Below are 16935 nucleotides of genomic sequence, written 5' to 3'. Positions count from 1 at the left end.
AGTGGGCAGGTACTTGCATAAGGCACTACTCGCTCAAGTAGTTTGCCTTAGCGAGTATGCTCGTTCATCTCTAATGGCTGCAATTGCATTCATCTGAATGGATGTATTTGGTATATAATGATCAGGTCAGGGTGAGTCTGATGATTATTATCACTTACAAGTAAAACGTATTGCTATAACACAACATAAGGTTACACTTCATAATAAAATGCTCAAAGTAATATCCACCTTTACAACCAAGTTTTATTGCTCCAACGCACGTACAATGAAAAATTAGGCAATTTTACAAATAGATTTTAGATAAAAACCATCGTTTTTCGTACGCTGTTCCAATACAGACCTGCATGTTTCCACGACAACAGACTATAAACAAACCTAATGTAGCCTAATCCAGCAATACCCCCTTACAGCTATCCCCCTACTTCATGCTTACATATATTTGGCTACAGTTTACAAGTCGAAAGAAACACATGGAAGTATAACTGCAGTATTAGACTGTGCTAGCTTTACTTCTAGTCTGTTACCATGGATACACATAGGTGTGCATAGGCCATGTAGACACCCAACGCTAGAAGACTTTAAATAAAGACTATTTGCAAGCTTGCCTAATTTTTCGTTTATGCCTTTCACAACCTTCAAACAATAGTAGACTTTGCAAGAGAAAAATATATTTTTCGGAATATTTTTACAGTTTTGTTTCTGTTGCTTCTTATACCATTTAAGCACTTTTGTATTCATGTAGAACACTTTTCACCAGGGTGAATATGTTTTGCCCCTAGATTTTACTGTATAGATTTCTCTCCTTGTTCTTCCGACTTTGAATACATAGTAAAACCATGCTCCATGAAAGAATCAGTCGAGGTTATCCTACTCGTACTGGCCGTCTACTGGACACATTGGATCTAGTAGACTGGATTGCGGTTCCAGCCACTTAAAGACCATATGACACTTTCAATATAGCCGACACTCTATAGAGTTTATTTAATAAAAATAACATGAGTTTACTAGCTAGAGAAATGTGAAAATCCTTTTTTGAAACTGTATTGCTGTTTGTCCAAATAGAACAGGTGTTCAAGTATTTCCCCAGAGCTGCCAACCTTCAAGTTTTTCCGTTTTTACCCACTGAAGCAGCTCATCATTTTTTAATAAATGTTCACACTCATTCAAAAATAGGCATTTTTTTTTTCTTATCAACCGAGCTGATAAAAAAAAAAAATTATCAATAGAAATTAGGATATTGACATCTCTGGAACTAAGGGGTCAACAATTTTAGGGAGGTCCTTAGAATCTAATGAGTACGATTGTCTTCTTAAAGCTTCTGTCTCTAAGCATGGATGTCCACGAGTCACGCCAGAAGGCATACACTCCGGGCAATATGGGATATGTCCGCTTGTATTATGTACTGTTTGGAAGTCTTCTCTTTCGTTGAGTATATGGCTAATAAAGCCACAAGACCGTGAAGTTGGATAGTGAGACAAGGTGTTTTCCATTGAACATATTTCGATAGAATGTCTTCTGGCGTCTTCAAGCCATGAAGTTGTTTTTTTAAGGGCACCGTGAGCATCCATACTGTAAAACTTCTTCATATCTCTTAGGACTACATTATTACTGTTTTCCAGTTTTACTTTCTGGCTTAATGAATAGGCGGCCGAATAGAATCTTAGAGTCTCACATGTTTTTAGGCTGAAATGTTTTTTACATTGAGATGTATTTAAGAGATGTGTCCTTTCTTGAGCTCCGTTCGATTCTTTGAAAGTGTATCTACTCGTCTGGGAAGCACCTGGACAGTGAACAGTATCGTGGCAATGCTGCGTGTAAACAGTTTGTTTTTCCATTTCAGACAAAGTTCTTTCAGGTTCCATTGTCTTTAGAACGGTTGGCACATTTGTAGGCAGTTGGCAAACGGGTAATGTCACAACATTTTCTGCTGCTTCACCTTGGTCATTTTCCTTGTTATCCAAGAAGATATCAAATGAATCATTTTGGACCGCTTTCTGGAATATCAAAAAAATAAATACATTAACTATATACTGAATGACAACAATAATAATAATGTAAAATTAATTTAGAAATTGAAGAATAAAATGATAATTTGAAAAAAAAAATCACCACTATGACGCTGTATGTTTTGTTTGAAGAATATTAACCACACCAAGAAATTAACAATTCTCTCTAAATGTAACTAATTAAAAAAAAGTAAAATAAAAAGATTTATACATGACAAGGACATTATGCGAATGCTCATCGGAGATAATTTCCCTTCCTGACAGCAGATTAGTAGAGCCACGAGATCTCATGGCTCTGACTATACAAGCGCTGTCTAGAACACTTATATAGCAATTGTAGTGTATGTATATGTCATAGAATCAGAATGGTAGAGTTGGAAGGGACCTCCAGGGTCATCGGGTCCAACCCCCTGCTCAGGATTCACTAAATCATCCCAGACAGATGTCTTTCCTACCTATGCTTGCAGACTTCCATTGAAGGAGAACTCACCACCTCCCGTGGCAACCTGTAGATTTATAACTGTTAAAAACGTTATGAGGGTCAGAAGTTTGTTTTCAACAAAGGTATTTTCAATCTTCCGGCCAACTGCTTCCATGCACTGTGAACGGAAAGTTGTTCAAAGAGGAATGATTGCCTATCTAGCCCAGGTGAGAATTCACTCAGTGGTCTCTTCATGTCAGCTTGCTAAAATGAAGCGACTAGTGACTATGAGGGATTTCTTGCTTAGAACCCTATTGGGTACCCCATTTACATGGCACAACTATCGGTCAAAATCGTTTGTTTGCGTAAAAATACCCTTAGTGGGCAGATTGAAAACTGCAGGATTTAAAAAAAAAAAAAAAAAGTGTAAAACAATATATTTAGCATAAAAACTGAAAGGATAACTAAACTTTGTAAAGAACTTTTGATATGTCATAGTTACATATCAGAAATATTGACTGCTGGGGGAACTGGGTTCTGAGATTCCATAGACCACTAAAACGAATGGCAGAAGTGATCAACTGAGCACTGTGCCTGATTGGCTGTTTCTAACATAATAACATACTGTGTGAGGCTGAAAAAAAGATACATATCCACCTAGTTCAGCTTATTACGCCCCAATTTTTGATCCAGAGGAAGGCAAAAAAACCCATGATGTAGAAGACAATTTTCCTTCTTTTAGGTGAAAAAAAATATTTTTTGACTCCAAGTCTGGCAATTAGAGTAACTCCCTGGATCAACGACCCCTCTGAAGAATCAATGACTATAACATGCAATATTGTTACACTTAGGTCGCCTGCACACAGATGGGTCGGATTCTGCATGCGGGATCCTGCAGCAGAATCTGACCCTGTTCCCGGCCGGTGACCCTTGCGTATCTGTCCGGAGTCTTCTCTATCTGTGCTGTTAATGGATGGGCCACCGCACATGCGCAGTACAAATTAATGCCAAGCCGTTGCTAGGTGATGACTTTTCCACAATGATGATTGCGGAAGGGCCGAGGGGTTGGACAGCTTCCATTGACTTCAATGGAAGCCGTCTGCACGTATTCCGCTTAGAGATAGAGCATGCTGCAATCTTTCCTCCGCGAGCGTAAAATCACTATTGATTTCTGCCCATTGGCAGGAAAAATCACTTTTCCATTTCATGTTAGGGGCAGCATTTGCTACAGAATCCAGAGGCGGACGCCCGCTCTGGATTCCGCAATGCAAATCCACCTGTGTGGAGTCGGCCTTAAGAAAGGCTGCACCTGCTCAGAACAGTGTATGTGGTCCATATAGCTGAGTGCTTCTGACTGGTGGGTGTCTCAGCACCTGGACCTCACCTATCAATACTTCTGATTCGGTACAATAAAATGTCAAAAGTTTTTTTTTTCAGGTTTAGTTAACTTTGGTTTAAAAAAGGCAATTTTCTAATTCCTCTTGAAAGCAGTGATCCATTTAAAAACCTCTTAGGAAAAGCAACCTAATTGTACAAATTCAGGTTTCTAAGCTAGAACTAAAAGTGGATTGTTTGCCAACTTCTTTCAGTCGCAGGCTGCATTCCATTCCTTTTCAATATATGTCAGAGTAGATGGAGACATGAATTACTATTGTTCTTTACTTCTTTGTAGAGTGAACTTGGCTCTAGAAGTGGTCCTGTGATTACTGCAGCATGGGCACAATTCAAATAGGCAGCTCTCTCCAGGGCGTGGGACTGATTTGTCTTTAGCACAGCACTAAGAAAGGGAGGTGTGGAGGAAAATGTTCTGAACTAGCCGTCTAGTAAACCTTGACCAGTCTGCAGCTTCACTATATCCTGTACCATAACAGACACTAATAACCCCCCTTTAGGAGAGATGAAAGGTCTGCAGCACACATGGTGGAGATTTCAAAGAAGAAGCTCCAGAACATAACAGCACTGAACTTTTATTTTTTCCTGCAGTTATACAAAAAATGTATATAACCTTAATATCACAGACATCTATATATATATATATATATACATACTTGTCTTTGCAGCATTCTATGTGTAGATGGTGATCGCAGGGGAGCCGTGAGTTTTGGGATCACCAGTTCAGATTTGACATCATTTAGCACAGCTTCTTTTAGAAGGCAGCTGCTGTCCACATGAGTGCTAGAACCTGCGCAGATGTCAAAGCAAGAGGAGAATTCAAATTACTGCATTATCCAACCGGATATTAGACAAACCACACTATGTGGGTTCAGCATATTATTTACCAGGCATCGGGAATATAATTTTGTTCTTTTTTATGTTCTGACAACCGTAGGGAACAGTTTTATGCTTCAAGCAATTAAAAAGCCCTTTCAAAAGTGTTACAAAATGTGGATTTTCAGGGCATGCATGCGGGGCACCTCTGCCTCCAATAGAATATACTGCTAGAATAAAGTCTGACATTCGTCATTAAAGACACATAAACCAGGATATACCGTTACCCTCTCCTGTGCAGCACAAAACACCATTTGTAAAATATTTCTCCAACATCTAAGCATAAAGCAACATTTTTAGTCCCAATTAGAGATGAGCGAACGTGCTCGTTTAGAGCAATTACTCGATCGAGCATCGCTTTTTTCGAGTAACTGCCTAATCGGGCGAAAAGATTCAGGGGGCGCCGGGGGTTGCGGTGGGGAGTGAGGGGGGAAAAGAGAGAGAGAGAGAGAGAGCTCCCCCCTGTTCCCCCCCTGCTTTCTCTAGTTCTGGCTCCCGGCTGTATGCAATAGGTAGGAATTATGGAACAGCCAAGTGGGCCGTTTTAGGCTGCCCATAGGTCAAGAGGGGTGTCGTCTTTCCTTAAGGAGAGCACCCAGAAAGAGTGTGGGCACACCTAGGGGGTGAGCGAGTTGGGGAATGTCATCGTCTCTCCCCAAAGAGATCACCCAGGTGAGAGAGAAGACACCTGGGAGGTGAGTGAGGAGACTTATACGGCCACGCATGCTCCTCTGGGTAATTTATGCAAATTTCGAAGATGGAACTCCACCTATTGGATGGCAGCATTCCTTCAAATCACTGTCAGACCCTTTATACAGCTCTTATTCCCAATCATTGTTATAAAGACCTGTATAAAGGGTCTGACATTAATTTGAAGGAATGCTGCCATCCAACAGGGGGCGCTGCAGACCTATTGCTCCATGTTCCCTATTTGTATAACTCCCATAGAAATAAATGAGAGACAAATGGCGTAACACAGTAAGGTATGTTTTTTCTGCAGTTCCTTACTCCTGGAAACAGTGCATCTTACTGCTCTGCGCTGTTTCTGTAATTCCCATTCACTTCTACAGGAGTTACGGAAACATAATAACGCAGATGCTCTCGGCTGTTTCTGTCCTCCACCTCACACATAAGAGGATTCCCTATAGCCTTTTAAGCCTTACCACCCTACTATGGTATCCTTGGTACAAAGGTGTTACTTCTTTTACACCCCCTATATAGCTGCTGTTCGATCTTGTGATTCGTTACATGTAGATTACATTGTACATCGCCTATATAGTACCTAATTTCTGGCAGGAGAGGTTTCTTTTTGCTTGGCATTCTGTACACACGTGTTCTGTCCTTAACATGTAGCTGTCATTTGGCAGTGAGTGGGTTCTGCAAACCAGAGGCTTTTTGACACTTAACAAATTGCTTTCTTTAGTGGCTGATGACTTCTGTACCGGGGAGTATTCACTCTGAAATGATGGGGGAAAAAAAGATTTGTCAATGCATCTCGAAATAATAGCAGAAACTTACAGTAGACTGTCCACCACTGACTACCATTCTTTTTACTAGGTTCAATATTCTGTGCTTAATAATCTCTATTAGAGATGAGCGAGCGTACTCGCTAAGGCAAACTACTCGAGCGAGTACCTGCCCGCTCGTCTCTAAAGACGGGGGGCGGGCAGCGGCGGGGGAGAGCGGGGAGGAACGGGGGGGAGAACTCTCTCTCACTCTCTCTGCCCTGCTCCTCCCTGCTCACTCCCGCAACTCACTGCTCTCCCCCGCCGGCAGCCGAATCTTTAGAGACTAGCGGGCAGGTAGTCACATAAGGCACTACTCGCTCGAGTAGTTTGCCTTAGCGAGTACGCTCGCTCATCTCTAATCTCTATCTTTACAGTGGTCAGAGCTCCATTCCTCTGATACAGAGCTCCAGATCCCCTGCAAAGATAGAGATTCAAAACATATACATTGACCCCAATAACAAGACAGTATGCAGTACGTTTATCCTAGGGACGGCTGCAGCCAGCCATAAGGGTATGTTTGAAATATACACTGCATTTGGAAAGGCTTCAGAGTCTCTCTTTTTTATTTTTTGTTGTAGCCTTGTACAAAAAAAAAAAAGTTAAAATTTTCCCCATCATTCTGCACTCAATACCCCATAATGACAAAGTGAAAACAGAATGTTCGAAATCTTTGTAATTGTTTAAAAATGAAAAACTAGCATTTTGCAGTGACATAAGTATATAGACTATTTGGTATAACACTTGGAATTTATCTCTGGGGCCCTCGCATTTCTCTTGATCATCTTTGAGATGTTTCTACACCTTGATTGGAGTCACCTGTGGGAAATTCAGTTGATTGGACATAATTTTAAAAGACATACCCCTTTCTATGTAAGGTTGAAGGCCTCCTTCACAGAGGCGCTAATTGCAGTTTAACGCTCCCATTGTTTTACATGGAGCCTCTCAGACAGCCGATTGATCATGGCGATTTTTGAGTCCAGTCTGTTCTATTTTTGATGCTTAGCGTACCTCATCCATGATGAGGTATGCAAAACTCCGCTGTTGGCTGCATGGAGCTGCGGATTTAAATGAAAGTAAAATCGAGGTAAAGTGATGTGATTGAATTTGTGGCGCTTTGCCAAACGCCTGTGTGAGGGAGGCCTAACGGCACATCATACATGTCTGAACCAAAACCAAGCAGGGAGGAGGAAATAACTGCTGGCTTGGTTTTTATTTTATTTATGGCAGTTATTTCCTCCTCCTGGCTTGGTTTTGGTTCAGATATGTAGAGCTCAGAGACAAGTTTGCATTGAGGCACAGATGTGGAGAAGGCTACAAAAACTTTCTGCACTGAAAATTCCCAAGATCACAGTGGCCTCCATAATTCTTAAATGGAAGACGTTTGGAACAACCAGGACTCTTCCTAGAGCTGCTGACCCACCAAACTAAGTAATCGGGGGACAAGAGCCTTAGATAGAGAGGCGACCAAGAACCCAAAGGTCCCTCTGACTGAGCTCCAAAGATCCTGTGTGCAGATAGGAAAAACTTCCAGAAGGTCAACCATTACTGCAGCACTTTACCAATCTGGGGTTTATGGCAGAGTGGTCAAAAAGAAGACACATGGAAGCCAGCTTGGAGTTTGCCAAAATGCACCTTAAAGGCTCTGACTGGTCTAATGAAACCAAGCTTGAATTATTTGTCCTCAATTCTAAGCGCCATGTCTGGAGAAAATCAGGCACTACTCATCACCAGCCCAATACCATCCCTACAGTGAAGCCTGGTGGTGGCAGCATCATGCTGTAGGGGTATTTTTCAGCGGCTGGTACAGGGAGACTAGTCAGAGTTGATGGAAAGCTGAATGTTGCAAAATATAGAGATATTCTTAGTGAAAACCTGATAAATAATGCAAGGGACCTCAGACTCAGGTCATTGTCTTGTTGGAAGTTGAACCTTCTAAGTACACAGACAAGAAGTCACGGGAGTCTATGAATGTCCTTGAGTGGCCCTGACTTGAAGCCAATCGAACATCTTTGGAGATACCTGAAAATGTCTGTCCACAAACGGCGCCATCCCACCTGACAGAGCTCGAAAGGATCTGCAGAGAAGAATGCCAGAAAATCCCCCGAACCCCAAGTGTGCAAACCCTGTAGCATCATACCCAAGAAGACTGGAGACTATATTCAATGCCAGAGGTGCTTCTACTAAGTACTGAGTACAGGGTGTCAATACTTATGTCAATGCAATTTTGCAGTTTTTCATTTTTTTTTAAATTATAAAGACTTCTAACATTCCGTTTTTACTTTGCCATTATGGTGTTTTAAGTGCAGAATAACGAGGGAAAACTTGAGAAATGTTTTAAAATTTGCACAAGCCGTAAAAAGTTTACAAAATGTAAAATAAGTAAAAGGGTCTGAAGACTTTCTGAATGCATTGTCTGTCTATGCAGGAGGTTTGGAGCTCTATGACATCTAACCACTATTAGCATATCCTAACAAATTCTTCAGCACAAAATCTTAACCCTAAAAAGACTTTTTAACCCTTTCCAATCCACTGTCTGACCTCTGAAGACATTATGATTTAAGGCTGTACAGCTCCGATGTTCAAAGACGTTCATCGGGGTTCTCTTACTGTATATTGCCAGCCTCTCTGCGGTCTAAGCCTATCCAATGTGTCACCTCATGCAGTACTGGCTTTAGCCAGCATATAGCGCTGTTGTGTAATGGCAGAAAAAAGAGTAAGCCCCCTAGGAATACCAGGATAGAAATTGGATTGGAAAGGGTTAGAAGCTGAAGAGTCACTTTAAGGGTATGTTCAAATTTAAAGGAAATGCTATAAATTTTCCGCAATGGAAAATCCATTTCAAAATTCACAGCATTTCCCCATCAAAAAATAGAGCAAAATCTGCACTATTAGTGAGGATTCTGACTTGGATTCCGCTGCAGACAATCCGCTATGCGTGAACGTATCCTGAAGCATGTTCAGTAATGTTTTGACATCCCATTTTATTAGGGTACATTGGTCTGTGGGGGTCCTGCTGTCTTTTTGCAGCTGTCATATATTAAGTGTAGTCAACAGGATTTTATCTTTTGAATTTATCATTTACATTATACCTATTTGTGGTATGTTTGTAGTGCTTTTAAAGTAAATTGTACCATTGAACTGCTATGAAAACTGTGAAGGCAACTGCATTTTTCAATCTGCTACTGTGGTGTAGTTTTCTACAGATTTGGGTCCTGGAAAATATTCCTAAAACGTCATCCATTATAAAGGGTGCCGGGTATTTCCTTGTATTTACTGCGGTGTATTAGTACTGCTCTCTGACACATCATTACTGCCTCATTTTAGGTCCACATTCTAGTGAAATTGTATGCCACATGCAGTTTTTGGCTGTGTGACACACTTCCATTAGATTACGTACAGCCTTGCATGGATGAAGCTTGGGAAATGGTTAAGATTATATTATCATGAAAAATGGGAAGGAAGATACAAATGAAAGGAAACAAAAACACCGTCTATAGCTAATGAAGTTTATGTTCCAGAGACCAGAAGGTTTATTAATTTGTATGATAATGGAGGTAAAAAAGGAAATACTGTACATTGTTCAATACATATCTGATGTATAAAGTTGCAAAAACTTTATACTTGATGCAACTAATGAAGCCTTTGATTAGTTGCATCAGGTGTGTTGGATACAAGACCTGATTTGCAAATCTGTGCTCTTACGAAAGATTATTTTCAGGGGACTGAATAAGACTGCAGACGTGGCATTTTGTGTTGAATCTACAGAATCTACTTGTTACATTAGTTGTGTTGAGCTATTGGAATTGTTCTTGTTCGATGGGTTTCTTTTTGCAAACAGTAGAGTGTTTGTAAATTTGGCCACTAAACCTAACTTGTAATGGGGGTGAAATGATTTTGACTGCAACTGTATGTGACTACTACAGTCAATTGGTGACCTCAGCGGTCCGATGCCATACATGCTGGCATCACAGCTGAGGTCGGTCATTGGCTGCCCAATCACAGCGATGCACTGCACATCACCACTGGAAGGAAAAAAACTATGTCCATTGGAGACAAGTGGAGTGTCAGGTGACTTATCAGGGGAATATTTTTTAGTTATTGCATTTCTTGCCGTTAGCTTATTTCCATCAAATCCCATACAATCATTCACTTCTTGTCTTTCGATGGATTACATACATTAACGTATTCATGAAAAATTTAAGGTAAACTGTATTCTTTTTTGCATTTCTTTCTTTATCTAATCATAACATAATTAAAAGATATTGGAGCTGGTCTATATTAGAGGGCTCAGTCCCATTCTGGTGATAATATTTGATACTGCCCCATTTGAACACTTCATGGATGTGCAGGCAGTCAGTATGGCAGCATACTCACACTAAAGACCCATAGCCAGGGGCATAACTATAGAGGGTGCAGGGGATGCAGTTGCACCCAGGCCCAGGAGCCTTAGGGGGCCCATAAGGCCTCTCTTCCCCATATGGGGAACCCAGTACTATGAATAAAGCATTATAGTTGGGGGCCCTGTTACAGGTTTTGCATTGGGGCCCAGAAGCTTCAAGTTATGCCTCTGTGCAGCATGGTTTAGGTATGGGTACGGGTACAGATACAGATAGAGGGGGGCCCCAGCTCACGTTTTGCATCGGGGCCCCTTTAGTTATGCCCTTGCCCATAGCCACTATAGTCAGCCATTTTCCAAATTGATGCTGAATACAGAATAGTGGTCCCAGTCACAGCACACCAAAGTGGGTTAGAGATAGCATTCCCATCCCCATATTTCTATTACCGTTATTTGCCCTATTTTCTGTTCCTCGCATTTTGGTGATATAATATGTCTATCTTGGCCGATTCTGGACCTTACTGACGACTTGGTCTACTATTTTGGTGACGTCTGTGAAGGGCATCATATTTTCACCCTTCAGGTACGTAACAGGCACCAGGGCTCTGGTGACGGTGTAGCTCCTGCATCCGTATGACAACACCACTACATTGATATCCAAGCTGTGTTCTTCTCCCACAACCCCTCTACAATTGCTTTGTCTGGGCAACTGCCATAATTGCTATCTATTAGCTCTGTAATGGTAGTATCTGTGGCAACAGCAAGCACACTATTTCGGGCATAGTACTGGAAATATTATCAGAGTAGCAGTGCTTAAAACGGGCAGCAGGATGGTGAGTTTGCATTGATAAAAACAGTGATCCCTGACCAGTGGCTCTGGAGCCACATGTGGTTTGCAGCCCTTTGCTGTGTAGCTCGCCATAAGCTTTATGGCATCGGATGCTATTGCAATGATTTCCTAACCATTGAACAATGCCAATATGAATGGTACATTACAATGAGAGATGTATTAGCAATTGTTTGCAAAATTGTAATTTTTTAAATATTTAATGTCTTTTCTACATTTTTGAGTTGAATGCGGCTCCCAACCGTCACTCAAGGTTCAATGTGGCTCACAAGGTACAAAAGGTTGGAGACTTCTGCTACAGAAGGTGCTGATGTTTGCGAAAAAATGAGGAGGAGATGTCTCGGTGGTAAGCGTATGCCTCGGTACTTGCCTCCATGATGCATTAGACTCTAACAACACCCCTCGCTAGTGATTTAGGAGACTACAGCCATATAGAACATTAAGGCCGGCTGCGCATCTGCTCTGAAACCTCAGTGTGAAGGTTCCATTGCAGATCTGGCACAAAATACCGGAAAAATGCTGGGCTGCCGAGTGGAAACCCAACGGAACCCAGTATGGGTAATGGGATCCGTTCTGTGCTGTTTGGTTTTGTTATAAGACGGATCCATTCGGCCAGGGGATTCCCCTTTCCTGCTCTACGAATGGGGAAGAAAAACGGAACCCTGGGCGCAGATATGAAAGCAGCTTAACTTGTAATCTGTCCCAAGATTTACATTAACAACATGGAGACATTTAAACATTTTTACTACTGTGAGATGAAACACAAGAAATGACAATAAGACATTGGGGTGTATATAAAGATCAGCTATAACTATAATGTGTTTAGAATTATGTTCGTTAATGAATGGGAATGAAATAAAAATGAAGAACTATGATTCGGGGTAAAAGAAAAACATACCATGAACATTCAGAATGACAAACTATATATGTGAGCTTGATGGTAACGGCCGTATCACAGCATATGCCACACATTGGGCCCTACGCTATATCCTTTTGCCTTCAATTTCATATGGAAGCATTCAGAGCGGATGGTATTTTATGGGTGTAGTCTTCCTTAAAAACATCTTTTTATACTATAATGATAATAAGTACGTGTAAAGAGGTTGTTTGTGTCTGTTAAAGGGACGCTGTCAGCACCCAATACAGGGGCGTAACTATAGAGGGTGCAGGGGATGCGGTTGCACCCGGGCCCAGGAGCCTTAGGGGGCCCATAAGGCCTCTCTTCTCCATATAGGGAGCCCAGTACTATGAATAAAGCATTATAGTTGGGGGCCTTGTTACAGGTTTTGCATTGGGGCCCAGAAGCTTCAAGTTATGTCTCTGTGCAGCATGGTTTAGGTATGGGTATGGGTACAGATACAGATAGAGGGGGGGGGGGGGCAGCATACCTTTTGCATCAGGGCCGCTGAGCCTTTAGTTACACCCCTGACCCAATGGCATCATGAACTAAGTTATGGCGCTGTTTTAGTAAGGTGACTGGGTGCCAAGGAGTATATTTTTTATATTCACCCAATGGTGACCCCGATCACTTAGTTCATAGTGCTATTGGAAGCTGACAGTGTCCCTTTAAAGAAGTTGAGAAAAAGTCAGATTTTTTTCATTGCAAGAAGCAGCACCACTCCTGTCCTTGGGCTTGTGTGGTACGGCCACTTCTATGGGACTTACCTGCAATACCAGACACAGTCCATGGACAAGAGAGGTGCTGTTTCTGGAATCAAAATCTGTTTTTTTTTCCGAATCCACTGTAATGCAATTGATGAAATCCACAGCAAATATGCAGCAAAATGTTTATGCTATTGTCATTTTCCACCACGCCTTAACATATACCCTTGATGGTTTATGGCCACTAAACTATTATATGGCCACTATTATAAATAATAATCTTGTCAATATACGTAACTTAGAAATTCTTCATCATTTCAGTATCACCACTGCCTGTCAATCTGCAGGGGTCAGCAGGCAGCGGCGCAGGAGCACAGAGGGACTAATAAGGTCACTTTCACACAGTGGTATGTTGATCAATATTTTGCATCAGTATTAGGGCTCCGACCCACTTGTGTTTTTTTTAACGCTGCATTAACGCTTTATTTTGTAACGCGAATGTCAATGGGACTTTCTAATGTTAAAAGAGCATCACGAGTTTGTGCTCTGCAATTTTTGTGCGATGCTTTTTTAACATTAGAACGTTTCGTTGACATTCGTGTTAAAAAAACACAAGTGGGTCGGAGCCTTAGCCTCTCACACCTGTCTTAGGGCTTATTCAGACAACCGTATATATGCCGGGTATTCAGGCTGGCTGATATACGGCGTCTCTCTCTGCAGGGGGAGGCGGCTGGAAGAGCCAGGGGCAGGAACTGAGCTCCCGCCTCCTCTCCACCCCATCTCTGCCTCACGGCACTATTTGCAATGAGAGGGGGCGGGGAGTGGTGGCGCTAAGTTTCGGGAATTAGCTCTGCCCCCGTCCCACCTCCCCTCATTGCAAATAGTGCAGAGGGGCGGAGAGGGGGTGGGGAGGGGGCGGGAGCTGAGCGCACTGCTCCTGGCTCTTCCAGCTAGCTCCCCCTGCAGAGAGAGACGCCGTATATCGGCTGGGCGTGAATATGCGGCCGATATACGGTCGTCTGGATAAGCCATTAGGGTCACTTTAGGATTTTTATCTCTCTGTTCTGTTTTTGAAGGAGAGAAACTGAAATACGATGAAAAAGTGAAAAAAACGGATCCAATGATTTCAATGGGGTTTCAAAAAAGGGAAAACAAACGGAAAGGCTTCAGTTTGCTTCTATTCTGTCTTTCCATTTTTTTTTTGTTTTGACAGAAAAATATCACAGACTACGCTATTTTCCCGTCTAAAAACACAGCAAAAGCAAATAAAAGCATTTCTGTTTACTTTCAATTTTTTTGAAAACTCATTGAAATCAGTGGGGATATAAGTGGATCCATTTTTTCAGTAGTTTTATTTCAGTATCTCTCCTTTAACCCTTTCCAATCCAATTTGTATCCTGATTTTCCTAGGGGGCTTACTCTTTTTCTGCCGTTACACAACACCGCTATCTGCAGGCTAAAGCCAGTACTGCATGAGGTGACACATTGGATAGGCTCCGACAGCAGAGAGGTTGGTAATATACAGTAAGAGAACCCCGATGGATGTCTTCCAATATCCAAGCTGTACAGCCTTAAATCATAATGTCTTCAGACGTCAGATAGCGGATTGGAAAGGGTTAAAAATGGAGCAGTAAGACAAAAATCCTGAATTGAGCCCCAACGTAGGTGTGAAAGCAGCCTTACTTAGGTATAACCAGGAGTGGATCCAAGGCACAGGAGAGATGCTAATCTTTCCATGATGCTGTTTCTCTGTAGGTTCCATACTTGGTTTTGCCTTACTAATACTGATGCAAAACACTGACCAGAATACTGCCGCATGAAAGGAACCTGAGGGTAAGGCTATGTTCAGACGGCGGAATCCCGTTGGAACAATCTTATGTGTATTCACCTCCTTAATCCGGGACAGAAAACCGCAAATTTGCACGTGTTCTTAAGGCCCGCTTTACACGGGCGACAAAATTGCGTTTCTACAATGCTACAAATCGCATGTATGTGCAGCCCGTGCTTTCCTATGGGTTAATTCACATTTGTGATGTTTTGTAGCAAGCGACATCCCGACACGAAAATTTTGCGGGTCCAGCGATATGCACGAGACTTGTGAGGTTTTGTAGCCCATGTTTCCCTATGGAGCCTTCCTCTCTGTGCATCGCATGCAAACACGATTTTTGTACGGTACTATGCAACTTTGACAGTAGGAAATCCAACTGCCAAAGCCATAACCTAAGCCCTAGCTGCAGAAAAAATAAAAAGTAAGTATATATCACCTTAGAAACGCTGTCAGACGGGCGCAACTAGGGCTTATTTTCGGGTTAGGGCTTATCCCCCCCGAAAATCTTTGTAGCACCACATGAGACTTTGTAGCGCTACCAAATCACGATATCACCGCGAGAAACCGCAGCACTATCGCACGGACCAGTGATGTGATATCTCCCGTGTGAACGAGGCCTAATATGGATCCACAGGTGGATTTCCTGATGTGGAAGCCACATCAAGAAATGACATGTCACTTCTTCGTTCTTTACAGTGATGTCAAGTATTTTCTGTTCAAAATATAGCCATTGTGGATACAAATTTCACTGTGGATTTAAAGGGGTTGTAAATTAATGATGGCCTATCCTCAGGATAGGCATAAACAGTAGATCAGCAGTGGTCTGTCACCTAGGAACCCTGCCAATCAGCGGTTTGCCAGGCCAGTATGCTTGTGCATTGAAGATTTCTGCAGAAGGCTGACAGCTCCGTTCGCACTGCAGTGGCCTGGTTTGGTATTGCAGGCAAATTCCTGCAGAAGTCAGTTCAGTACACTGGCCCAGAGAACAATTGTTGGGCAGCATCCCTGGTGACGGACCCCTGCCGATCTACTATGGATGACCTATCCTGAGCACATGCCATCTATAGTTTCCAATTGGACAACCTCTTTAATGTTGAACCTGCACAGAGTCAGCATGGAATCGATGTGAATTCATATCAAATACATGGCAAAATCTGCCATGTAGATATGGCTTAAGTATATTAAAAACTTTTTATCATCCCACTATGGCCACAGACCTTATATTTTCCTGGAAGACCCCCTCCAACACTTACATATTACTATAGTTCTCTAACTTCTAGGTCACAGAAAAATATTTTTTTTATGGTTTAAACTGTAATTAACATTTTAGAAAACTTCTGACATGCCAAGCACAGCGGTGTATGGATCTGTAGAAAGTGTATAAGTCCGCACCCTGTTAGCATTGCCTCTATGAGTACAGCTGACACACCCGAAGGGGTATATTGCTCAGCTGAGTATTTCTGCTCCTTTGCTTAAGCGATTTGTGAGTGTCTTGGATCCCTACTAGAGATGAGCGAGCGTACTCGCTAAGGGCAAATACTCCAGCGAGTAGTGCCTTATGCGAGTACCTGCCCGCTCGTCTCAAAAGATTTGGGTGCCGACAGGGGGCGGGGAGCGGCGGGGGAGAGCAGGGAGGAACGGGGGGGGGGTGGGATCCCTCCCCCCCGCTCCTCCCTGCTCACTCCCGCAACTTACCGCTCACCCCCCGCTGGCACCCGAATCTTTTGAGACGACCGGGCAGGTACTTGCATAAGGCACTATTCGCTCGAGTAGTTTGCCTTAGCCAGTACGCTCGCTCATCTCTAATCCCTACTAATCAAAACTTCTGACATATCAGTTTTCTGAAACGGTGGTTACTCTTTGAAGAGGTATTACAGCTTCAGCAAATAAAGGTTATTCATTGTATGTACAGTTATACGACCTCCCAATATACTTTCTGTATACATTCCTCATGATTTTCAAGATCTCTGCTCTCTGTCATTCAAAGGGAACCTTGTACCTGTGTTTACCTAGCCAGGACAGACTGTATCCAATGAAAGAAAGCAATGAGGGGTCCCACTAAATGACCCTAAGCAGAGATCTGAAAATTGGGAAACGATGATAAGAGAAAATATTTAGG

General features: G+C 42.3%; 1 protein-coding gene across 6 annotated transcripts in view; it reads right to left on the bottom strand.

Moving 5' to 3' along the window:
• Positions 1–225: 225 nt before the first annotated feature.
• CACNA1G (calcium voltage-gated channel subunit alpha1 G) overlaps positions 226–16935 on the bottom strand; it is a 179977-nt gene continuing 163267 nt past the window's right edge. For all 6 annotated transcript variants that reach the window (XM_066586608.1, XM_066586607.1, XM_066586613.1 and 3 more), the window contains 3 exons: positions 5978–6152; positions 4476–4609; positions 226–1994 (listed from right to left, as the gene is read on the bottom strand). In XM_066586608.1, coding sequence (XP_066442705.1) covers positions 1230–1994; positions 4476–4609; positions 5978–6152 — 1074 coding nt within the window. In that variant the 3' untranslated portion in view covers positions 226–1229. The remainder of the gene's footprint in view (positions 1995–4475; positions 4610–5977; positions 6153–16935) is intronic.

This window comes from Eleutherodactylus coqui, chromosome 13 (genome assembly GCF_035609145.1).
Source record: "Eleutherodactylus coqui strain aEleCoq1 chromosome 13, aEleCoq1.hap1, whole genome shotgun sequence".
Classification (NCBI taxonomy): Eukaryota; Metazoa; Chordata; class Amphibia; order Anura; family Eleutherodactylidae; genus Eleutherodactylus; species Eleutherodactylus coqui.
The sequence above is the reverse complement of the archived record's forward strand: the minus strand, read 5'-3'. Positions and strand labels throughout refer to the sequence as shown.